The sequence below is a fragment of the Selaginella moellendorffii genome, unplaced genomic scaffold, assembly GCF_000143415.4.
Source record: "Selaginella moellendorffii unplaced genomic scaffold, v1.0 SELMOscaffold_68, whole genome shotgun sequence".
Taxonomy (NCBI): domain Eukaryota; kingdom Viridiplantae; phylum Streptophyta; class Lycopodiopsida; order Selaginellales; family Selaginellaceae; genus Selaginella; species Selaginella moellendorffii.
Window position 1 is genome coordinate 989,933 of NW_003314329.1, and position 24,105 is coordinate 1,014,037.

Here is a 24,105-nt window from a genome sequence, read left to right on the forward strand (position 1 = left end):
TGAAAAAAGTGCCCTATTAGAAATGGGGAATTAGGGTTTCAATCTCCGGCGATGGAGGCCGAGAGAGAGAGGCGCTTGAGCCGGCGGATCTCCGGCATTGTCATCGCCGCGGCCAAGGCGGTGTCCAAGCTCACCGAGGGGTAAGATCACAGCTCCAGCGGCGCTGCATTCTCTGTGCTTGTTGTGTGCTTATCAGGCAGAAAGATCCAGAGGAGGACCCGGATTTCGTCGCGAGGAATCCTCAGTGGGAGCCGGAATTGCCGCCGATCCATGGCGTGCGGCGGCCGACGGATGCGAAGGCGCAATCTACTGCTGCGCTGCTTGCGGCACTTGACGAGCTCCCTCCCATTGCGATCGATTCGGCCGCCAAGCAAAACTGGAAGAAGGCTTACAAGACAGTGAAGAGGATTTTGGTAAGTCACTCCACCCACCTGTGTAGTGTAAAGCTTTTCACTTTCGTTTCTTCACAGATTGTGAGAAGGAAGGCAATGCGTAGTGCTCTTGGAACTGGAGCTCAGATGGAAGGACATGCGCTGGGGGTGTGGAGTCCCTATAGCACGGCGCGTTTGAAGCTCTTTATGATGCTCTACAACCAGTAATCATTCTAGCGCTGAAGTTTTTGCTTCAAAGTTCTCACTACTGTGCCAGGAAAGCGGAGTATGTCGTTCTTTGCTTGATCATATCACACCTCTTGGTGCTCATCTTCCAAGGATCATCCCAAGAACAATGGACTCACGTCCGGAAGTTCGACCTCGACTTTGCCGATGCGACGCTTACTCTGTTCTACACGTAAGTATATTCCAAGATCTAAGAGGTATTTTAGCATTGACATTCTTTTTTGTCTCAGCATTGAGATGATTCTTCGGATCCTCTGTCTTGGCTTTATCAGAGGTCCTAACACATACCTGCGGGATCCATACAATAGGCTCGATTTTGTCATCGTGATTGATTCCTGGTAAGTCGGTCTTTCGTGTTTTCTATACTGAAGGTCTTAAAGTTTAGGGTCCATATTGGTGTAAGAAGTGTGACTGGAAGCGAGTTCTTTGCACGCATTGCGATTCTTCGTGCATTTCGAGCCCTGTTAGTTTTGAAGCATTTCACGTTCTTCGCTGATGTCATAGTATGTTCTCTGAGGTTATGTTCCCATAACAACGTATGACGAAAGTGTGAATCACTTGCTAGGCTATCATGTCTGCAGTTGGAAGGAGCATTGTTCCTCTTGAGAACGTCATTTACTTGACACTGTTCATTATCGTCTTCTATGCGCTCCTTGGTATTGAGTTTCTCGAGGAAACTTTAGATCAACGGTATGTATAAACGAGCCTTTTTCTGTAGACTAAAGCGTTTTGCTACTCATCCAGGTGCATTCGAACGACAGATAACCAGTTGGCCTATCCAGAGCGGTTTTGTGATGCGAAGAAAGTGACGGATGGGTACAAGTGCCCGAGCTCACAAAGTCAGAAATGTCTGGTAAGGAGTTGATCTTTATCATCGAAACAGTAGGTAGTTTTCCTTAAATGTTTACTCTTGCAGTGCAGGTGTCCGGTAATCCCAACTGGGGATCTACAAACTTTGATCAGTTCCACTATGCCCTGCTCACTATGTTTCAGGTTCTCATTTGACAATTTTGTGTCTTTTAAAATTGTTCTGACGGTCGCTGCTTGTTTCAAGGTCATATCCTTGGAAGGTTGGAGTCTCTTAATGTACAGCATCAAGGATGCCGAAGCTGCGCAAGCAGGTGCTGCTTCTAATGTTTCTTCTTCTTGTTGACTCCTCAAGTCTCTTGGATGCAGATGCATATTTTATGACTTTAGTCGTTTTTGGCACATACTTGCTTATTAATGTTTTCATTGCTGGTATAAGTGGAGTGTTCCTTCGAGTGAGGGCTGAACATCAGGCAAGAACTTTATCTCTCTGAATTCTATATGTTTTGTGTTTTCTTTTTCCAGATGCTGCTAAAGAAAAGCCGCCAACCGAACCAAGTTACTTTCTACAACGCAACGGTAATGGCAAATGTTCTCAAAGACGACATTATTAAGGACGATGAGAGGAACAAGAGATGGCACATCCGTTTCATAAACAGATCAAAGAAAATGCACCGGGACGTCATTCGTGCTGTAAGTCGTACTCGGTCGTCCGTGAAGGCGGCCTTTCAGGCCACCTCGTTCAGGTTCAGTAGACAGTTCTCCATGGCTGGGGGTAGCCGGCGGTTTTCACGAACTTACTCACGGGCGCTGAGTCGTAGTGTGACCATGGGTATGAGAGCAGCAATGGACTTGTCGCATAAGTCCCGTGCAATTGTTGAAAATCCAAACTTCAACCGGGGGGTGCTATTGGCGGTCACTATAAACATCATCATTTTGTGCCTGTACAAATATGGGATGTCGAACGATTTACTCTATACTCTTTGTACGTCTGATGGTTTTTCTTTCTGGAATTTCTTTCTGACGTCCTTAACATGGTGACAGATGCTATTCAAGCGGTGCTGCTTGTTATATTTGCCGCAGAGATGGTTTTGCGATTTCTTGCGTATGGACCTAGGCCATTTATTGCAGACAGTGAGTACTTACTGTTTATCTTGTCCTTCACTGAACATGCCTGTCTTTATCAGAAATGAACGTGTTCGATGTTTTCGTGATCTCCGTGTCTGCTGGGGCTTTGGTTTCAAGAGCTTATCCCAATATCTCTTCAGTTCGGGTTTTGCGATGGTTTTACTTGTCGAAAAAGTATGTGGATAAACATCCAAGTACAGTGGTAAGGCTCGTGTACACAGTTTTTTTTTTTTTTTTTCCTGCTCTTACTTTTCTTTTAACTGACTTTAACTTCTCCCAGGCCACATGTATAAAAAGTGTGGGCTCTCTTGTTAGTGTTTTTTTCTTCTACCTCCTTGTTATTACAATTTGCTCCATTATCAGCATGGAACTGTACAGTGGTCAATACTATAACTTTCCGGACGGTTATCCCAGGGGAAATCATGACTCCATGCTGCAGACTATGCTTTTATGGTTTACCGTCACAACAGGTGAATCCTGGGTCAACCAAATGTGGAACTCTATGAGACCCGGAGTGAAATATAAGTAAGTAAATACTACTATGGTTTTTTCTCTCTGACACGAAGTAATGGTTTTTCTTTCACAGTTGGCTGGCGCCCTTTCTCTATGTATTATACTACTGCATGACAACTTATGTTATCTTAAATCTTATTATTGCCGTCATCCTGGAGAGGAGCGAACTTACTGACAACCAAAAAAAACAGATACAACGAGTAAGTACCTGGTTTAATAAAAACTTCTGTCGATGATATTTTTCTCTTTCAGGTAGAACATATGAAACTACTGAGGCGGATGCATAGCAGGGCTTATATACGAAGCGGAAGCTGGGTTGTAGACGCTGTGGAAGGAGCCCAGGCCGGTTTCAAAAAGGTGGCATCTCGGGTTTTAAGCATGAATGTGAGGGCATTGAAAGACGGTAGCAGACGGGATGAACGAGAAAGAAGACGAACAAGGGATGGAGGATCTGAACCAGCCAGTAGTGGACAGTCGGAGCTTCCAGGGGCAGTTTCTGAGCAGCCAGCAGGCAATACAAGCGTCACATTACAGCCCTCAACATCTGCTGCTGCAGAAAAATCCCGCACCAGTTCTGAAGCAACATCAGAGAAGTTGCATCGCCGCTCTTCTCAAGTTATTCAAACGTCCGGCTTTCCAACCGATATTGGCGAAAGGCGGGAGTCGAGAACTGCACTAGAGAGCGCAGTTCTCACGCTTGCAACAATGACCAAGCCACCTGTCGTAAGGGCTCCAAGCAGAATGGACAGGAGGCTGAGCCGGAAAATGAGTAGAACCGCCAGCAAAAGACAGTCGTTTCAGCTAGCTGAGTACGAGGAGCTTGAGAAGAGCATTGCAACTTTAGAGAGGCCGTGGTACTTGCAAGAAGGGTCACTTCTTCTGTTTGGACAAGGAAACGCCGTCAGGAACTTGTGCCAGCTAGTTGTGGGAAGTGTTTGGTGGTGGTGGTTCTCAATGTTTTGGGCTGTTATCAGCGTGTGGACTGTGGTCGAGATGAAGCCGAATGGCGATCCCCTCGTTCTCAAGTCCTTCCTGCCTGTACTGCACAACCTCGTGTTTGTGGTAAGCATCTCAGTTCCATGCTCTGATTTCTTATGCTATGTGATTGGAACAGGTATTCTTCGCGGAGCTTCTCATGAGAGTTATCTCTCAAGGCCTGATCTTCACTCCCGACGCCTACATGGGGGACTTTTACAACCTGATCGACGTTTTTATACTTATCATCGACGCACTTAACATGAAAACTACGTGGAGCGAGAATTCAGCAAGGCCTATTCACGCTCTGCTTGCGCTCCGGCCGTTTCGATTCGTGTGTCGACTCACCGGGTTGAAGAGTTTATTCGGTAATCTAGTGAGTACCTGTCCGGCGATTGCGTCAGTTTTGCTATTCACTTTCACCATCTTTGCAATCTTCGGCTCTATCGCTATTCAACTCTTTCGTGGCCACCTTTACTCTTGTAACGACACTAATGTGAGTCACCGAGCCTACTGCACGGGCTATTACATCAACAAAGTCTCGCTTATGGCTCCTCGTGCATGGACCAATCCTACGTTCCACTTCGATGACATTGGCAACGCTCTTCTCACCCTGTTTATCACGTCTAGCTTCGACAATTGGGTTGGAAACTGGTTATATCCGGTCATGGACATTGCTCCCGAGAATCATCAGCCCCGCCGAAACCACAGCCCGGTTTACGCTCTTTTCATGGTGGCCTTTGTCTGCGCTGGAGGTTTTTTTATAATGCGAGTTTTCGTGGGAGTGTTCATCAACGAGTTTGGAGTTAGATCCGGTTCCAAGCTTCTGACAGAACGGCAGAAGCTCTGGAGGGACATGAACCGTATAATTCAGAAGATGAGACAGAGACCGGTGCCGCGGCCGCAGAAAGATCCCATCAGGAAGTTTTGCTATCATTTGGTCCATCATAAGTACTATCCCCACGGTATGGTAATCGTCATTCTTAGTTACTGCGCATTTCTGGCCTCTCATGTTGCCAACCAGACCAAGGCAACCTCCAGAAGCCGGCAGAAACTTCATTGTTTCTACACAACTCTCTTCTTGGTAGAGATGTTGCTGAAGATAATTGGTAATGAGGTGAGTACAATCAACAACAAACTCTCGGCTACTCTTCTAACTTCTTTCTTTTTCTTTTTCGGTGAGTGCAGTTTAGCGTTTACAAACATGACCACGCTAGTCATTTGGAAGCTGCGCTCTCCTTGACAGCTGCTGCGTGTTTGTTGCCTAAGAAAGGCTCGCCTCGTCAAACTATAGGCCGCGTTGCATACAGCTTGCGGCTTTTTTGCCTTATTCCTCACATTCCAAGGGCCCGGGTGCTGATAAACACTATAATCGTCTGCTTCCCAAGCATGGCAGAGATCATGGCTCTTCTCATGATCTGCCTCTTCGCGTTCTCGGGCATTGGCTTTCAAATGTTTAGCCAAGTGAAGGATGGAGTTTGCATTGGGCCTGCCATCAACTTCAGGAGCTTTGTAAACTCGTTCATCACCGTATTTCAGGTGCACAATGTTTTCACAAGTTGGCACAGATTAACTCTGTAGTCTTACAGGTGACAACTGCTGATAACTGGTCTTGCATTATGGGCGATGTTATGGTGGCGCCGCCATACTGCACGAAAGGTTCGTCGCTAATGGCAAACGACTGCGGTTTTCCTGTAGCGGGCGTTGTCTACTTTGTGGCGCTCATCGTCGTGGCAAACAACATATTCATGAACTTGTTCGTGGCTATTATCTTGGACGTGATCACTTTCGGGCTGGTGAACGAGAACTCGATGATCACTCCGAATCATCTCGAGGACTACAGGGTCCTATGGTCCAAAGACGCATTTGATCCGAGGTAACTTCCACATTTTCTCTGCTCTTTTCCTCGGAGCCTTTATGCATGCGTACGGATTTGGCAGGGGAACTGGATTTATTGGCATTCACAAGCTCAGGAATTTTGTGAATTCTCTCGGGATTCCTTTGGGACGTCGACACAATGCCTCGTCAGAATGGTGAGCTATAGAAGCCTTAACATTCATCGAGATATGATTTGATTCTTGTTTCTTGCCGAGACAGGTACGCAAGGATAGAGTACGAAGTCATGAGCTTCCGAGTTCCAAACAAAGGAATTCCTTTCAAGCAACTCCTTGAGACGCTAACACTCTACAAGATTGGACCCACGGTAACACAAAAATATTTCTAGCTCGTTCTAAACGCTAGCTATAATTCGTCACCAGGGCCTTCCACTCTCGCTACGAATCGAGAGGGAGAAACACATCCAGGGCATTTACAGAGGTGGCGCGGTCATCAAAATCCAAGCCGCGTGGAGGGGACATCTGGTGAGAAGAGTTAAGCTGAGAAAGAAAGAAGAAGAGACTGAAAAGGAGATTGAGAGGACGAGAGAAAAGGGGAGGCCGGAGGAGATAGAAAAGGAGGAGAAACTCAAAAGTGAATCAATTTTGTTAGAAGATCTAAAAACCTGACTAGTAAAATGTAAAATGCTATTCTTTCTTTTGAAAAGATGGTGGATGTGGATGCTCCAACAATGTAGTAGCTCGTTTCATTATTCCAGGAGATTATAGAAACCATGTCTCGGTCGCTATAGTAGTTTCTCGACGCTAACATCGGGGGCGATTGTTATGATACTGCGATAGCAGAGGAAGAACTCCCGCCTATCTGTTTTGCTCCCTGTTTGGAAGGAGCTCCGGCGGCTGTGTCTTTCGATTTGTTGAGATGGTGGCTTGGATGATCGTTGTGAGGTTGAGACTTGGAAGCTCTCGGATTAGCCTGGTGGTAGACAAAAGTTGTAGGAAGGTCAAGTCAGACCGAAAAAAAGAAAAAAAAAAGAAAAAAAAAAAAAGAGAATTCGGTCACCTTTCTCACATCAGGTTTGGTGGATGGCTCTTGGTAAAACCCAGGCATCGGAGTCGCTTTAAAATTCAGGCCCCGCCGAAGCTCTTTGATTTCTGCTTGCGTCTCTTCCTGCGGAGCAATGCTCAGGATTAGAACGCCACGCTGATACGATCAGCAAGTTTAAACACCTGTGTCTTTGCTTGGATCTTGCTCTTTTCAGCCGCCTTGGCACTTTGTTTCTCTTCCATTCTCCGGTTAAACTGTTCCAAAGCACTCTGATCAACACCACTCCAAGAAAAAAAAAGAAGCCAGCAACTAGCAAAAAACAAGCTTCACCTCTTTTCTCTTCTGGGCACGCTCGTTGCTCTTGAAGGCGAATCCGTTCGCGGTACCAGTAGCACTGCCATTCGGTCTGGTGCTTTTCTCCTTGTCCTTCGATGACGGCGGCCTGTGGATAGCGTTAAGTTCCACAGCTTGTTGCATGCACACAAACATGTCTGGGCAGGAAACGAGACAAGCTCAAAAGGATACACCGCACTTTCATTCTTTGTGCTGGCGACTCGGCTGGACCTGTCACAAGACATGTGCTTTTAAAGTGAGCAACCGATGTTCACAAGCAAAGCCACCTTACTTACGCGACAGACTTTTTCCCTGTCAATTGTTCCGTCGTTGTTTTGCTTGTCACCTGCATTCAAGAGACGACCACAGCAGCTAAGTGGTTTCAACGTCAGCAATTTAATCTCACCTGCGGTGCGCGAACTCCCGGAACAAGTCCCTGTTTTGAATTCCACTTGTTGATAACCTGCTGCTCCGTGGCACTAGCGCGTGCTGATTTTGTTTTTCTGCTCTGTGATGCTGCTGCTAAAACGCTTGCGGGAGCAGTGGCATCGCTCTTCACTCCAGTTCCTCCTTTAAGAATCGTCTTTTTGTTTGCCAGGCTTAAATCTGCTGCCTGCAAGGTCTACAGAAAAATAACAAAATCGTGAGAAGCATCTTTAAAACTCGGAAGTGGAAGAGATATGGACTCACCTTGGCAGAAAACACTGTGGAGTTTGTCGACTCTTCGTCCACTTCTTCCTTGGAATTCATTGTTGTTTGCTGCTCGGAATAAATAGCTGACTCCATCGGACACTGTACGTCCACCTGTGTTGCCAATGCTGACGCTAACGGCTCTTGTTCTTCATGGCCTTCCACTTGATCCATTCTCTCCTCTGGATCATTTGTGTACTCCACAGCTCCTTCCTTTTCTTCTTCTTCTTCCTTTTTTTCTTCTTTTTCTTCTTCTTGTTCTTCTCCTTCCTCTTGTTCTGCGTGTTCTTCGTGTTCTTCTAGTTGCGGGATTGGTTCTTGGTCACCAGAGACGGCCTTTTTCTCCAGTGACACTGTTCGTATATAGTGATCGAAGAATGCAGCCTTCCTGGCGACCGATCCGGGGCTTGCAGCCCTGCTCACATCTTCCTGGAACTCTTTGGGTATAGAATTCCATCGCTTTACCGCTAAGTTCTTGACAGTCTCGATGGAGCTCCTCCCAAAGAAGATCGACACGCCTTCCTTCTCGGGAGCAATCTAAGAAACAAATTCAGACAAGCGCTCCGAGCGAAGTGAGAAAGACATTATTTTTTTACCTGATCGCTGTGGCCGGCGCCGCTGATCTTCTTGCCGGGGCTGGAATCGCAGGAGAAGGCCCCCATTTCGTCCCTAGGCCGCTACCATATGGCAGAGGCTCATTGAGAAGGCGGAGATCACTCACCGCATTGCGCTGCTCGCCGCGATCCTTGCTTTCGAGGCATGATTCGCGAGCGCCAGCGCCGGATTCTTCCTCGTCCTAGCTTGCTGCTTCTGGTGGAGATCGAGGGGCGCAGGCGCTGGAATGGCGGCCAGGGCTGTGCAGAGAAAGATCCATCACAGAGGAATGGAACTAGCGGCCAAAGCCAAGGAAAGAAGAACCTCGTTTTAGCTAAGATGATCAATTAGTGTTGATACGTGACCTGCAACCTAATCACTGTGGGCCCTATAGCTTTGCATCGAAGGTTCGATCCTAGCAAACCCAAATTATTGTGGGTATAAAATCCTATTATTGTATAAAATCTTATCTAAATTAAATTAATATTTAAAAAATGATACGCTTTTCTTGAAACAAAATTTTGTTTACTTATTTATTTATACTAAATATTTTGACTTATTGAAATATTAAAAATTTGACTTGGTGTACAAAAAGTTTATACATTTTATAATTTATAAACATAAGATTAATCTAAATAAATATCAACTAAACTGTTCAAATATATTCTAGGTATATCCACTATTGGCTTAGGTTTGCTTAAGCAAACAAAAAATTCAAGGCTACTCATCAAATTAAATTTAATATTTTATTTATATTAAAATGGTTTAATTAACAAGGATAGGTATTTGATGACCATCTATCCTTAATATAAGGATGATGAGAAAACACTCTTTGAAAAGATTCATATAATACCAAGTTACAGTCATTTTGTAAAGATAAAAAGCAATTTACTTTATCACAAAAAATATTTGGAGACCAAATAACATTATAGTTATTAGAATATAAAACTATATTTCCATCTATTTGCATTTTAAATTCACAGTTTTTATATTTATTTGAACCTACATACCATTTTATTTTTTGTTTTATGTATAAAGCCAAAATACAATTTAGATGTAAATATAAAAGAGCTTTTTTATTTGGAGATAATAAAAATTGTGAACCTCTTAAGTAATAAGAAGGTAAAGTACTCATTAATGTTGTAATAGAAATTCTACAATCCTTTAACGTATTAGTTTTAATATTTAAATTCTCTAATCTTTTTGGTTGATGAAAGTTTTTAATAATATACTCAATTGCATAATAATCAGTTACTATTGTAATAAATGTTGCTCGTAAATTTTGTATTGTATAACGATATCTTTGTAATAAATTATTTAGTTGATTTCTCACATTAGTCCCATGATCATATTGAAGAGTATCATCATTTGCACTACATTGATCATAGTGTTTTCCAGATGTACTGTATACCCACATCTGATTAACAATATTTAATGGACCAACATTATCATCTTGTATTGTGAATGGAAATTCCATACTTTGTCCTTTAGGCAATTCTTCTGAGGATATATTATTAATCATTAATTCCATTGCATATAAAATTAAATCAACACTCTCTCGACTTATTTTACCATTTCCCCCATATTCAATTACAGAATTAACTTTAAAGCATAAACATAATATAAAGAAACTTATTAATTTCATATTTTATTAAAAGGATTACTAGTTAAATATTAACTTCTGTATATATCATGGTTTTAAAATATACATAGTCCAAATAAATAGTTAATATATTATTATACTTTAAGTAATGTTCAGACAAAAATAATGTCTGTTAGTCATGGTTATTTTTATGTATTTTTGGTGTTTTTAAAACAAACAATAGAATATCTTTAAAGATACTTGAATTCCAACACGGCTTCATTTCTAAAGAAAGATTCCTGGTTCCAGCCTCAAGGACATAATATTACCATTGACAAGAATATTTTAAGAATACTTTGGCACACTAAAGAATATTCTGTTAAAATTTTAGAAGTAATATTTTTATTAGATAGGTATTTTGAACCAAATTAATAATTTTTATAATATTTAGATCTGTGTAAAGTACCAGTATCTAATCTTAGTTGCAATAGTTGCTATTTAATAGGGGTTTTTCCTTATCAACTAGTTTACAGAAGAAATTATTATTTTAATATTTTATAATTAGTAGCATCCTCTTATTTAATGTATATCTATATTTAGTTTTTTAATATTACTCTAAAATCCCTATTATAAGTAATTCTTAATGTAATTTTTAAATAAAAATTAATTTATATTATATTAAATTCAAATAAAATACCAATATCCTATGCTTTTTTAATATTATGAACACCTCATGTTCAAATATTATAGGGTGATAAATCCAAAGTTTAACATTCATCCCATGAATTATATAATATATAAAATACATATGTTCGCAAAGGATAAAAGACTTACCAAATGTTTAACATTGAAAAAGATATATTGTAACTTGGGAATTGGATGATTGTAATGTTGCAAAACTTTTTGTTATAATATCAATTTGTAATGTTTTTGAGTATGTTGCTTTTACTTTCTTTGACCAAGTATTTGTAATCTTCATATGTGAGTATATTGCCTTTACTTTCTTTGACCAAGTATTTGTAATCTTCATATGTATATTGCTTCTTTTTTTCAGAAAAGTGCTAAAGTTGAGCTTGTGGTTCTGGATGTAAAGCACTCTTCAAATTCAAAGCTTGTTTCAACCAAAACTTGAAACTTCAAATTTATCAAGTTCACCTATTCTTCAACTAGCAAAATATGTGATACATGTTATGGTTTTTGGATAATTTGTGTTATAATAGACTATATGTGCAAAACTTTTGTTAGATAGAACCATATAAACTAATCACAATGTTGTGAAGGATCATTATATTGTCATCATCCCCAAAAACAAGGTGCTAGAGTGTATAAAGTTCCTATGATAATCTACTTACCACATAATTTTCCTATAATCTGAGTAAAACACTTGACTACAGATCTTGCTCCAAGTTAGCATATAACCACTCAATCTTATGAATCTTTTGTGTTTTGATTTGGAAGCACCTAAGCTCTTAGTTGCTCGGAAGCATTAGTCCTTCTCGTTCTTTAGTAACATACTTGTACTCGGAATGGTGCAAATTTGTTAGTTGCTTCGGCTCACTTGCTTGTTGCCTTCTTCTAATAGTTTCAAGGTTCCTAATTAGTTTTTTTGTAAATTGAATTTCAAGATCATTTAAAGCTAATCTTATTGCTTTTATGAGCTTGTGACTAGAAAATTGTGTTGATGTTATAATAGATAAGCATGCCACTAAATCCTCAAGATTTGGTCTATTTCCTATAATTTAGTTTTTTATATAAATGTGCATAAAGGTCTTTTGTAGAATAGAAATGACCAAATCATTCCAGCAAGCTTTAAATAGAGGTACATATTTAGAGCCACCTATTTTTACTAGCCACATCGCATGGTAATCTCAATAAGATTTGTTATTAGAAATTGGGTAGCAACTATTTTAGAACTCATCTACAATAAAAAAAAATTAATAAAAAAGATCAATGCTAATATTTGCTTACATGAGAAATAATTAAAGTCCCCTGATGTGAAAAACAAGTGAACCATCATGCTAACCATGTTTGTAGTCCTAGAATGGCTTTCTCATATGCATTACCTCCATCCCACTACAAAAGTATAAACTTGTATTGCTTTTTTACATTTTCTAAAGTGTTTGGAGCTTTTAATCACTAGCATAACTGATTGTGCTTATCATGGTATTTAACTCAAATGCATTTTTCGTATGTTCATGTAGTGTAAATGATTAAATTTTCTATTTTACTTTAATCACTTAACTACACCTTTAGCCACTTGGAGGAGTCTCACTCATAACTTCCATAAGTTTTATTCTTGACTTAGAGACATATTATCCCCAAGAATGGCATTTATGCCATTTAGCCTTTGCACTTGGTTGTAGCGCACTTGAATTTGGAGCCGAACTCCAAGCCCATTGCACTACGAAACGAGGGTTCGGTACAATCCCATGAGCACCAACTCCCCGTATCCAGCACCTGCACGCAAAATGGTGTTAGACGGAGTTTGGCACAATTTTGGCATATTGATGGCCTAACGTGAGGAGGAGGGTACCACACCGACTAGAGTAGCAATGTCTCAGGTGGTCAGACATGCATTCCAATCACTATCTCTACTATACATTTGGAACCCCCTATATCCCCCCCCCCTTGAGGAACATATGCTTTGGGCTTTCACCCCGAGTCTCCCTTAGCTAGGAGTTAGTCTCTGGGACAAGCTTAAATCTTACTAAATATGGGATGTCCTTAGATTATGAATTTAGATGTGGGACAAACACCATTGTGTTCAGGCCGATCTCTACATTCCATAGATATGCCAAATGAGTAAATCTAGACACTTCCCATAAATAGCATTTGGGACCAAAATGAGACTAACACAAAGGGCATGATAGCGAGGGTGTTTGGCAGACATGATAAGCTATCATCCAGCGATATTAAGGGACTAGTCTTAACACGCAAGAGTTCTTGTCACTAGCAAGTGCAAAACAAAACGAGACAGGAACTCCTTACCGGGCTAAGTATGCTTAGCTAATAGCACGTAGGAATTCCGTCCTTATACTCGTCTGGTCTAAGTACACTCAAAATGCTTAGTTAACTCCACTAGCACAAGAGGGGCTACCAAAGGGATCCAACTGTACTGACATTCTGTCGTCATGGCAGTAAAAAAAGAGTGTCTGTAAGAACTGGCCGACAAGTATCTTTCGATACCCGAAGTCACATTCGCAACACTCTCCCCCCCTTAGGGAAGATTGATGTCCTCGTCGATGCATACCCGAGTCTAGCAAATTGTCAAGGAAACAACTCCGAAAGTTAACGGAAAGCACACTATGTGGGAAACACATCGACTTAAATGAGTTATGGAACGACCTCTCCTCTACGTCTAAAGACGTTAAGACTCAGACACCCTCTGGCCGTCACTAACAAGGAAATGACTAATGAAGTTAGCCACCCTTGCTACTTCGAGGACCACTCGGCTTACAAAGGAATGATACATCCCTGCCCGCAGGGACATAGGGAGAAGGCTAGAGGCCTAACTTCCCCTGAGCAAGAAATCAACCCCGTCGGGAAGATTTAAACAACTATTATAAATTGGTAGATTAAGTTATTTACGCAACCACGCCCCTTTTCAAAAATGAGTTATTGAGAGAGAGGCAGGGATTTGTGATCAGTCTATAATAGTTATCCCTATGGTTATGGATTGGACCCATTGTAAGCCACAAATTTTTCCTTTCCAATTTGCCAGCTTACCTCGTCTACCCGTCCAAGACTGCCTTGGCTTTTGCTAAGTTCCCTTGCCAAGGTTCTCGCCTATGGTACCAGCTCCTACTTGGTCTCAGCTACTCACTGCACGAGCAACGGAGTGTTAGCCATCCATCCACGGATTCCCAAATCACTCCCAATCCCCCTCCCCGGGTTAGACTGAACTTAAGGTTCGGCTACACTCCCCGCAAGCACAAGCAGCCAAGCACACCAAGCTTCCAGGTTCCTAACATCCTTTGGTACCACAAGACTTGATCATGGGACCCTCTAAATCCCAAGTCTTGAGTGCATCACTTGCTTCGGGACGCTGGGGCGAAACACCGTGGCCTAGCGGCCCGGTATGGGTACCTCTCGCCCCCCACTTCCATCCCGAAGGAAGGCCCAAGCCCCTAGGAAGGGCGAGGACCAATGAGCCGCATGGTACTCAAGTGGGGCACCACTCCACATGAGCCGGGAGCACCGCAATCGGTTTCCCTTTCGGGAGTGGGAGCTGCTCTTGAGCACTTCCTTGGATGGCCCCTCCGGCACCAACCAAGTCCATGCTCACTCCCACCCAAGGCCCCTCGGTCCCAGTCCCAACCTCAAGTCAGTTTGGGAGCCCCACTGGAGAGTCCCTTCTAAACTGGTTCCTGGACCTCCCCTGCAGCCCCCCCCCCCCCCCCTGGGAGACGCACGCTTTGGGCTTTCACCCCTTGACCCGTATTAGTATTTGGACTTAGTCTCTGGCTCGATCTCGGACCCGATTTTGGATCCGACTTCGGATTCGGGTTCGGACTCGATCTCGGACTCGATCTCGGACCCGATCTCGGACCCGACCTCAGACTCGACCTTGGACTCGGTCTCGGACCCGATTTTGGATCCGACTTCGGATTCGGGTTCGGACTCGATCTCGGACTCGATCTCGGACCCAATCTCGGACCCGACCTCAGACTCGACCTTGGACTCGGTCTCGGACCCGATTTCGGATCTCGGACTCCGTCTCGAACTCGGTCTCGAACTCGGACTCGAACTCGGTCCCCGAGTCGGTCTCGGACTCGATTCCGGACTCTATCTCGAACTCGTTCCTAGAGTCGGTCTTGGACTCGATCTTCGACTTGGTCCCATCCGATGAACTCTTTGTCATTTTGGTCATGCTTTCGGGGTTCCTTTAGCCTACGACACGACAGTTGGTTCCTTACAACTCCACCACCCATAGAAGAAGTTCGATGCCCACATCGAACGTCTCGTTTTATCCTACGACTTGTTGACCATGTCTCCGGGGGCATCCCCCCACTTAGCGGTGTGCCTAAGTTAGCCTCCCCGGCCAAGAGCCCATGACAATGGAATATAGGTGTCCCTATACTCCTCACCTCACCACGCCCTAGTATAGGGTCGGGACTTGAACCCAGCCTTGCTTTACTAGGGGGTTGGGACTCGAACCCAACCTCTGTAGAATACGTCTACGGATTTAACATCCCCGCAGGGAGTCGGGCGTAGCTCCCTACGCCTGGTCGACCTAGCTAACCCATGCTAATTAACTTACCTTCAGCGCGCCTTCGGGTCCCAACATATGCCACTTGCTCAACTTTGCAAATTGATATTTTTAATTGAACTTTGCATAAGTACATAGAGTTCTGCCTTGCAGAAATTCCTCCACTAGATCTCGCGTGTTCGCTAGGTTCTCCTCCGGTTCCCATGTTGCTTCGCAGTGTGGAAATCCTTTCCACTTCACATGGAACTCTCTCACCTCGCGTCCTTGTTGCTTGCTCTTGCGCGCATTGAGGATGGCCTCGACTTCCCCATCTCTCGAGGAAGTCGGAGTCGGTAAGCCACTTTACCAATTCGTGCCTCAATCTCGTAAGGCCCTGCGAACCTGCTTAAGGAACTCAAGATCAATTCATTTACAGGAATACATGCATTTTTACCTTTGGGTCAACTTTCGGCTGATCCCACTTGGTAGCCTGAGGTTCTTGGTGTTCAGCCACACCTTCTCCCCAGCTTGGAACTCTACATCCCAACGCTTTAGGTTCGCATACTTGGTTTGCCTTTGTTGAGCCCGTTCCAAGGAATCCCTCACTAGATTCCAAATGTTGAGTCTTTCCGCCGTGAATGCCTCCACTGCGGGTAGCTCTCCATGATACTCGGCCACGCCGAGTTCCACAGGACCTTCAATAGCTCGCCTATTGATGACTTCCCATGGACTCACCCCGATACTCGAATGTGGTGAGTTGTTATAACACATTTCCGCAAGTCCCAAATGACTTACCCAATCGGTCTGGTCTCCCGAGACATAGCATTGCAAATAATCCTCCAGCTGCCTATTCACCCTTTCCGTTTGTCCGTCTGTCAAGAAGTGTTAGGACCACCAAACTTGACTTAATACCCCATACCTGTCTGTGGGTGATAGGCTGTGCTGAATTTCAACTTGGTGCAATACTGTTCCAGGAGGGTCCTCTAGAACCTACTAGTGAAGATCTTATCTCGATCTGAGATAATCTCTTCTGGCCTTCCCCGCACTCGAACCACTTGTTCGAAGAACAGTTTCGCCACACCTTCCACATCCACTTCCGTTGTGGTGGGTATGAAATGTGCCATCTTCGAAAATCGATCCACCACCACGAATATCGCATCGAACCCCTCGCTTGGGGGTAGTCCCGTGATGAAGTCCATCGTAAGACATTTCCACGGACGATCTGGAATTGGGATGCTTTGCAACAAGCCCCCACTAGCCTTAGTCACGGCTTTGACCTGCTGACATGTTGGACATGTCTTTACATAGTCTTGGACGTCCTTGGCCATATCTGGCCAATGGTACTTCCTCTTGAGTAAGCCCATCGTCTTGGGCACTCTGCCGTGTCCCGCAAGAGGTCCGTCATGACACTCTTCTAAGGCTACCTTCCTTAGTCCCCCTTCTGGAACATATACCCTTGTTTGCTTGTAATAAATGAGTCCGTTGCGTTCCGCATAGCCCGTTTTCTCTTCCGTTGGCAGCTCACCTCTCTGGTGAGCTTCCCGCGCCTCCAGATTCCTCAACAACACTTCTTGTGCTAGACCATCGTTCTCATATGCTGTCCGCACATCGTCCCAGAAGGTTGCTGTTGCGCTGGAGATCGCCAACCTCAAGCTCGCTTTTCGACTTAGCGCATCTGCCACGATGTTGCTCTTCCCATGCTTGTACAGAATCTCGCAATCAAACTCGGCCAAGGCATTGGCCCACCGACCTTGTTTCCCTCTCAGGTCGGGCTGTGACAAAAAGTGTTTCGTTGCCACATTGTCCGTGTAAACCTTGAAGTGTCTCCCAAGGTAGTGTTGCCACTCCTTGAGCGCCTTGACCACCACAAACAATTCCTTCTCATGGGCAGGCCACTTCCGTTGAGCCTTGTCCAACTTCTTCGAGAAGAACGCTACTGGATGGTTGTCTTGCTTCAAAACTGCGCCCATCGCAAAGTCTGAAGCATCCGTGTCTACCTCAAAGTCCTTACCAAAATCTGGTAATGCCAACACCGAAGCCTTCCTCAACTTCCCTTTGAGGTGGACGAATGCCGCCTCGCATTCCGCTGTCCATACCATCTTCCTTTTTCCTGTTTGGTCCGTTAAGGGCAGGGCTACTCTTGAATAGTGTCTGATAAACTTTCGATAGTAGTTGCATAGCCCCAAGAACACCCTCAACTCATGTACATTCAAAGGTCGTTCCCATTCCTGGATCGCTTGGACCTTCTCCGGGTCCACCTTGAGCCCGTCCTGGCCCACCACATACCCGAGAAACTTTACCTCTTGTTGAGCAAAGTCACATTTGCTCTCTTTAGCATACAGTTTGTGTTCCCTTAGTTTCTCAAACACCTTCGTCAAGTGTTCGGCATGCTCCTCTAGCGTCTCGCTATAGATCAGGATATCGTCGATATAGACGACCATGAAGTGATCCAGATAGGGTACAAAGATGTGGTTCATCAACGCCGAAAACGTTGCCGGCGCATTGCACAGCCCAAAGGGCATCATCAGAAACTCAAAGCTCCCATACCTCGTTCGACAGGTTGTCTTCTCGACATCTTCCTCAGCTACCCTGATCTGGTAGTATCCTGACCTTAGGTCAATCCTCGAGAAGTATTTTGCCTTTCCCAACCTATCGAACAGGTCCTCAATCCTTGGCAAAGGGTACTTGTTCTTCTTGGTATACTTGTTGAGCAACCGGTAGTCTATGCACATGCGCATAGATCCATCTTTCTTTTTCACAAATAGCACCGGCGCCCCATACGGCGACTTGCTCAACCTAACATACCCTTTGTCTACCAACTCCTCTAGTTGGCTCTTGAGCTCCTTGAGTTCTTTTTCGTTCAATCGATAGGGTGGACGAACCACCGCCTCAGCACCCTCGACCAGCTCAATCTTATGTTCTATCGGTCGTGCGGGGGGCAACCCCGCCGGTAGCTCCTCCGGCATGGTATCTTGGAATTGGTCCAGCACCCGCTGGATCACTAAAGGTACTTCTTCCGTTCTTGTCTTTTTGTCACTCTTCACCGAGAGTAAGCACAAAAAGGCTGCCTTAGTTCCTTTAGTGAGTTGTCCTTTCGTGGACACCAGGTTTAAGCATGACTCTTTGGCCTTGCTTTGCCCTACCTTTAGATCCTGGGCCTCCACCCTAGATCTTCTTCCTTGGGCATTCGCCAATACCACAAGGTTCCTACCTTGTCCATGCAGGGCTACCACGAACCGATTAAACCAATCCATTCCGAAGATCACATCAAATCCCGCCATGTCCAAGACGGTGAAATCCATGTCCACTTTCCATGTCCCCACTTCGACTCTCGCTTGTCGAAGTACCTCATCAGTGCTTTGGCTACCCTGAACAAACTCTATAGTCCTTGGTTCGCCTAGCCGCTGCACCGTTAGTCCGGCTTGCCGGACTATGTCTGCAGCCACAAAATTATCCGAAGCACCCGTGTCAATAAGGATCTTAACAAAGCTACCTCCGAGCTTCCTTCGGAGGGCTAGTAGATGTCGCAAACGACTCTCTACCAAAGTTGCTTGTGTAATGAGTAACTTTGAGTTAGGGATTGGATCACATACCTCAGTTTGGACTTCACCCGACTTGATGGCCATATTGGCTCTGGCCTTCTTCGGGTAGGGACATTCCCTCGAGAAGTGTCCCGCTTTGCCGCAGTTGTAGCATACGTTGTTTCCCACGCTGCTATACGACTTGACCTTCTTATCCGTGGGTTTGTCTTTTTTCGCTTGACTCCCCCACGTACTCGCTCGCTGGCCACCGGATTTGCCTTTCCGGAACCCCGAGGACTCATTCTTAGAGAAACTCTTCTTGAATTTCCCCTTGCTATACGTTCCCCTTGGTTTGGCCCCTTTGCTAAATGTGGATCCCGACCCCGTCGTGTTCCCCTTTCGCAGGTTATCGTTGAAATGCACCTTGATGGCCGCATCCAACGCTTCCTTGTAGTTGGTCGGGTTCCACCACATCACCTCACTGCGAGCCCATGTTTGCAAACCTGATATGAAGGCATGGAACGCATCCACATCCCCCATGTCCGTGACAAGTATCCTCTTTGCCATGAACCCATTCACATATTCCTGAATGGTTCCAGTCTGCTTCAGCCTACTCAGCTCATCTCTCAGATGCAGAGTGGCATTCGGAGGAACGTATGTTGCGCGGATCCGCGCCTTCATCATGTCCCAAGTGGCCACTGGTCCTTCATTGGCCTCTGTCGTTCTCCACCAAGACTTGGCATTATCTGCCAAGTATGGTTTTGCACATGGGACCTTCTTCGAGCTCGGTAATCGCAACGCTCGGAAGTAGTCCTCCATATCGTAAAACCAATCCTCCACCACTTTATAGTCGTTCACTCCCTTGAAGACCGGTGGGGGCTTTGGTTTGTATTTGGGAACTGCCTGAGGGACTGATTCTACTTCAGTCTGTTCGACCTTGTCTGGTTTTGCCTCAGTCCCGGCCGAAAGATCCGCACCTTCTGCGCTGCCAGCATCCGCAGTCTTTTTCTTTTTCTTCCGCCTCTCGTCACGCTTTAGCTTGCATACGAGAGTTTCCAGCAGGGCATTGGTCTATGCCAACTGTCCTTCTAGCACGTCCAATCGAGCCTTGGACGACCGAACCTCGCCACCGGACTCCTGTTTGGAAGTTTCCTCACTAGAGTCCTCCTCATGCAAGGATTCCTCATCCATAGCCTCTTGTTCGACCAGAGGCTCCAGCTCCGGCGGAGGTTCCGTCTCCGCCTGGGTTCGCTTACGCCCTGCCCTTGCCATCTCCCAGCAATCCGCCTCTATCCTTCGCTAGAACTGAGATAAAGGCTCCGATACCAAATTGTAAGCCACAAATTTTTCCTTTCCAATTTGCCAGCTTACCTCGTCTACCCGTCCAACACCGCCTTGGCTTTTGCTAAGTTCCCTTGCCAAAGTTCTCGCCTATGGTACCAGCTCCTACTTGGTCTCAGCTACTCACTGCACGAGCAACGGAGTGTTAGCCATCCATCCACGGATTCCCAAATCACTCCCAATCCCCCTCCCCGGGTTAGACTGGACTTAAGGTTCGGCTACACTCCCCGCAAGCACAAGCAGCCAAGCACACCAAGCTTCCAGGTTCCTAACATCCTTTGGTACCACAAGACTTGATCATGGGACCCTCTAAATCCCAAGTCTTGAGTGCATCACTTGCTTCGGGACGCCGGGGCGAAACACCGTGGCCTAGCGGCCCGGTATGGGTACCTCTCGCCCCCCACTTCCATCCCGAAGGAAGGCCCAAGCCCCTAGGAAGGGCGAGGACCAATGAGCCGCATGGTACTCAAGTGGGGCACCACTCCACATGAGCCGGGAGCACCGCAATCGGTTTCCCTTTCGGGAGTGGGAGTTGCTCTTGAGCACTTCCTTGGATGGCCCCTCCGGCACCAACCAAGTCCATGCTCACTCCCACCCAAGGCCCCTCGGTCCCAGTCCCAACCTCAAGTCAGTTTGGGAGCCCCACTGGAGAGTCCCTTCTAAACTGGTTCCTGGACCTCACTATCCCTACTATACTTTTGGAACCCCCTGCAACCCCTCCCCCCCCCTGGGAGACGCACGCTTTGGGCTTTCACCCCTTGACCCGTATTAGTATTTGGACTTAGTCTCTGGCTCGATCTCGGACCCGATTTTGGATCCGACTTCGGATTCGGGTTCGGACTCGATCTCGGACCCGATCTCGGACCCGACCTCGGACTCGACCTTGGACTCGGTCTTGGACCCGATTTCGGATCTCGGACTCCGTCTCGAACTCGGTCTCGAACTCGGACTCGAACTCGGTCCCCGAGTCGGTCTCGGACTCGATTCCGGACTCTATCTCGAACTCGTTCCTAGAGTCGGTCTTGGACTCGATCTTCGACTTGGTCCCATCCGATGAACTCTTTGTCATTTTGGTCATGCTTTCGGGGTTCCTTTAGCCTACGACACCTCGGCGAGTTGGTTCCTTACACCCATGCACTGAAGTGCCGAAGTCAGCCTGCCAAAACTGACCCAAGTACTAATGAACAAGAGAAACGAAACTTTGATTTATAGAAATATATTACTTTATTGATTTGCAAGATTTATTACAACGTTTACAAAAACAAGTCTTCATTACTACTTTCATACTGTGTGACAAGCTCATGAGCATGTACAAGATTCCTAAGAGGTTCCCAAGTTGATTCACAAGTCGGGTAACCTTCCACTTAACTAGATATTCCTTGGAACGAGCTTGTCTCCGAGACCAAGAATCCAAGATAGCTTCAACTTCGTATTTTAGTTCACCGTCCACAACGTCTGGTGGCGGGTGAATCTCCCCTTGACATGCAATATCCATAGTGTAAGGAGCCAATAGATTGGCATGAAATACATTATGAACATTGGACATCTCCGTAGGCAGATCCAACCGATAAAATACATCACCAATGCGTTTTAACACCTGATAGGGTTTGACATATCTCAGCAAAAGCTTCCGAGACAAAGAACCCTTAGTGTTCAAGTTCTGGGAAGATAGCCACATCTGATCTCCCACTTGATAGGATATATCCAGATGATGCTAATCCTTATCACGTCAATACCTATCCTGAGCTTTACCCATTGCCTCAGTAGCTCTAGACCAACTTTGGCGTAACTGCTCCGCATAAGTGTCAATGGCCGGGACTAACACTTCAGACATTGGTTTCGGTACAACAATCTGTTGAAGAACCCCACAAGCATTCCCTTACAGCATCTCCTACGGAGAACAACCAATGGTGCTGTGAAATGTGTTGCTATAATAGATTTCTGCTATGTCTAAATGCTACACCCAATCGTGTTGGTCTGCCGCGACATAGTACCGCAGATAATCCTCTACTTGAGCATTCACGTGTTAGGTCTACCCATCAGTTTGAAGATGACAAGCCATACTAAACTTCAACTTGGTACCAAACAGCTGGAACAATGTGCCCCAAAACTTTCCTATAAATCTCGAATCTCTATCCAAGATCATCTCTTCGGGAAGACCACGAACCTGAACTACTTCATGGAAAAAGAGCTTTGTGTAAGCCACAAATTTTTCCTTTCCAATTTGCTAGTTTACTTTGTCTATCCGTCCGACACTGCCTTGGCTTTTGCTAAGTTCCTTCGCCAAAGTTCTCGCCTATGGTACCAACTCCTACTTGGTCCTACTTGCTTTCAGCTACTCACTGCACGAGCAACGGAGCGTTAGCCATCCATCCACGGATTCTCAATCTCTCCCAATCCCCCTCCCCGGGTTAGACTGGACTTAAGGTTCGGCTACACTCCCCGCAAGCACAAGTAGCCAAGCACACCAAGCTTCCAGGTTCCTAACATCCCTTGGTACCACAAGACTTGATCATGGGACTCTCTAAATCCCAAGTCTTGAGTGCAACACTTGCTTCAGGACGTCGGGGCGAAACACCATGGCCTAGCGGCCCGGTATGGGTACCTCTACCCCCCCACTTCCATCCCGAAGGAAGGCCCAAGCCCCTAGGAAGGGCGAGGACTAATGAGCCGCATGGTACTCAAGTGGGGCACCACTCCACATGAGCCGGGAGCACCGCAATCGGTTTCCCTTTCGAGAGTGGGAGCTGCTCTTGAGCACTTCCTTGGATGGCCCCTCCGGCACCAACCAAGTCCATGCTCACTCCCACCCAATGCCCCTCGGTCCCAGTCCCAACCTCAAGTCGGTTTGGGAGCCCCACTAGAGAGTCCCTTCAAAACTGGTTCCTGGACCTCACTATCCCTACTATACTTTTGGAACCCCCTGCAGCCCCCCCCCCTCTGGGAGACGCACACTTTGGGCTTTCACCCCTTGACCCGTATTAGTATTTGGATTTAGTCTCTGGCTCGATCTCGGACTCGATTTCGGATCCGACTTCGGATTCGGTCTCGGACTCAATCTCGGACTCGATCTTGGACCCGATCTCGGACCCGACCTCAGACTTAACCTTGGACTCGGTCTCGGACCCGATTTCGGATCTCGGACTCGGTCTCGAACTCGGTCCCCGAGTCGGTCTTGGACTCGATTCCGGACTCTATCTTGAACTCGGTCTCCGAGTCGGTCTTGGACTCGATCTTCGACTTGGTCCCATCCGATGAACTCTTTGTCATTTTGGTCATGCTTTCGGGGTTCCTTTAGCCTACGACACCTCGGCGAGTTGGTTCCTTACAACTCCACCACCCATAGAAGAAGTTCGATGCCCACATCAAACGTCTCTTTTTTATCCTACGACTTGTTGATCATGTCTCCGGGGGCATCCCCCCACTTAGCGGTGTGCCTAAGTTAGCCTCCCCGGCCAAGAGCCCATGACAACGGAATATAGGTGTCCTTATACTCTTCACCTCACCACGCCCTAGTATGGGGTCGGGACTTGAACCCAGCCTTGCTTTACTAGGGGGTTGGGACTCGAACCCAACCTCCGTAGAATACGTCTACGGATTCGACATCCCCGCAGGGAGTCGGGTGTAGCTCCCTACGCCTAGTTGACCTAGCTAACCCATGCTAATTAGCTTACCTTCGGCACGCCTTCGGGTCCCAACATATGCCATTGCTCAACTTCACCAATTGATACTTTTAATTGAACTTTGCATAAGTACATAGAGTTCTGCCTTGCAGAAATTCCTCCACTAGATCTCGCGCGTTCGCTAGGTTCTCCTCCGGTTCCCATGTTGCTTCGCAGTGTGGAAATCCTTTCCACTTCACATGGAACTCTCTCACCTCGCGTCCTTATCGCTTGCTCCTGCGCACATTGAGGATGGCCTCGACTTTGTATTCCT

The 24,105-nt window shown here is 45.8% G+C and overlaps 2 protein-coding genes across 5 annotated transcripts; one reads left to right on the forward strand and one right to left on the reverse strand.

The window, feature by feature from the left end:
- Positions 1–41: 41 nt before the first annotated feature.
- LOC9653380 (voltage-dependent L-type calcium channel subunit alpha-1S) lies at positions 42–6,557 on the forward strand. Of its 3 annotated transcripts, XM_024659392.1 has the most exons (23): positions 42–140; positions 197–413; positions 471–595; positions 649–789; positions 848–955; positions 1,003–1,120; positions 1,183–1,307; positions 1,362–1,470; positions 1,539–1,610; positions 1,672–1,738; positions 1,794–1,897; positions 1,950–2,409; positions 2,469–2,558; positions 2,612–2,754; positions 2,833–3,077; positions 3,139–3,265; positions 3,318–4,127; positions 4,180–5,157; positions 5,229–5,579; positions 5,630–5,916; positions 5,981–6,073; positions 6,138–6,243; positions 6,299–6,557. In XM_024659392.1, exons 1-23 carry the CDS (start codon positions 52–54, stop codon positions 6,542–6,544), a joined length of 5,211 nt encoding a protein of 1,736 aa, XP_024515160.1. In that variant the 5' UTR covers positions 42–51; the 3' UTR covers positions 6,545–6,557. The 3 variants fall into 3 exon arrangements, with proteins under 3 accessions (XP_024515160.1, XP_024515161.1, XP_024515162.1); XM_024659393.1 differs by lacking the exons at positions 42–140; positions 197–413; positions 471–595; positions 649–789; positions 1,003–1,120 and having other exon boundaries at positions 865–955; XM_024659394.1 differs by lacking the exons at positions 42–140; positions 197–413; positions 471–595; ... (2 more) ...; positions 1,003–1,120; positions 1,183–1,307 and having other exon boundaries at positions 1,382–1,470; positions 1,534–1,610.
- On the reverse strand, positions 6,554–8,896 carry LOC9653167 (protein WVD2-like 4). 2 transcript variants are annotated; one of them, XM_024659398.1, is made up of 9 exons: positions 8,540–8,896; positions 7,944–8,465; positions 7,660–7,875; positions 7,550–7,599; positions 7,446–7,484; positions 7,251–7,362; positions 7,103–7,174; positions 6,936–7,043; positions 6,554–6,848 (listed from the first exon to the last, which is right to left on the reverse strand). In XM_024659398.1, exons 1-9 carry the CDS (start codon positions 8,603–8,605, stop codon positions 6,699–6,701), a joined length of 1,335 nt encoding a protein of 444 aa, XP_024515166.1. In that variant the 5' UTR covers positions 8,606–8,896; the 3' UTR covers positions 6,554–6,698. The 2 variants fall into 2 exon arrangements, with proteins under 2 accessions (XP_024515166.1, XP_024515165.1); XM_024659397.1 differs by having other exon boundaries at positions 7,944–8,480; positions 8,540–8,895.
- Between the last annotated feature and the right edge of the window lie 15,209 nt (positions 8,897–24,105).

Bases quoted from the DNA above. Each gene is read 5' to 3' on its own strand.
- LOC9653380 (XM_024659392.1), top strand. From the start codon at position 52: ATGGAGGCCGAGAGAGAGAGGCGCTTGAGCCGGCGGATCTCCGGCATT. The intron at 596-648 runs GTAATCATTCTA...CTACTGTGCCAG, and splicing joins TTTATGATGCTCTACAACCA to GAAAGCGGAGTATGTCGTTC. The intron at 6,244-6,298 runs GTAACACAAAAA...ATTCGTCACCAG, and splicing joins TCTACAAGATTGGACCCACG to GGCCTTCCACTCTCGCTACG.
- LOC9653167 (XM_024659397.1), bottom strand. From the start codon at position 8,605: ATGGGGGCCTTCTCCTGCGATTCCAGCCCCGGCAAGAAGATCAGCGGC. The intron at 7,485-7,549 runs GTAAGTAAGGTG...GTCTTGTGACAG, and splicing joins ACAGGGAAAAAGTCTGTCGC to GTCCAGCCGAGTCGCCAGCA. The intron at 7,175-7,250 runs GTGAAGCTTGTT...GCTTTGGAACAG, and splicing joins GTGCCCAGAAGAGAAAAGAG to TTTAACCGGAGAATGGAAGA.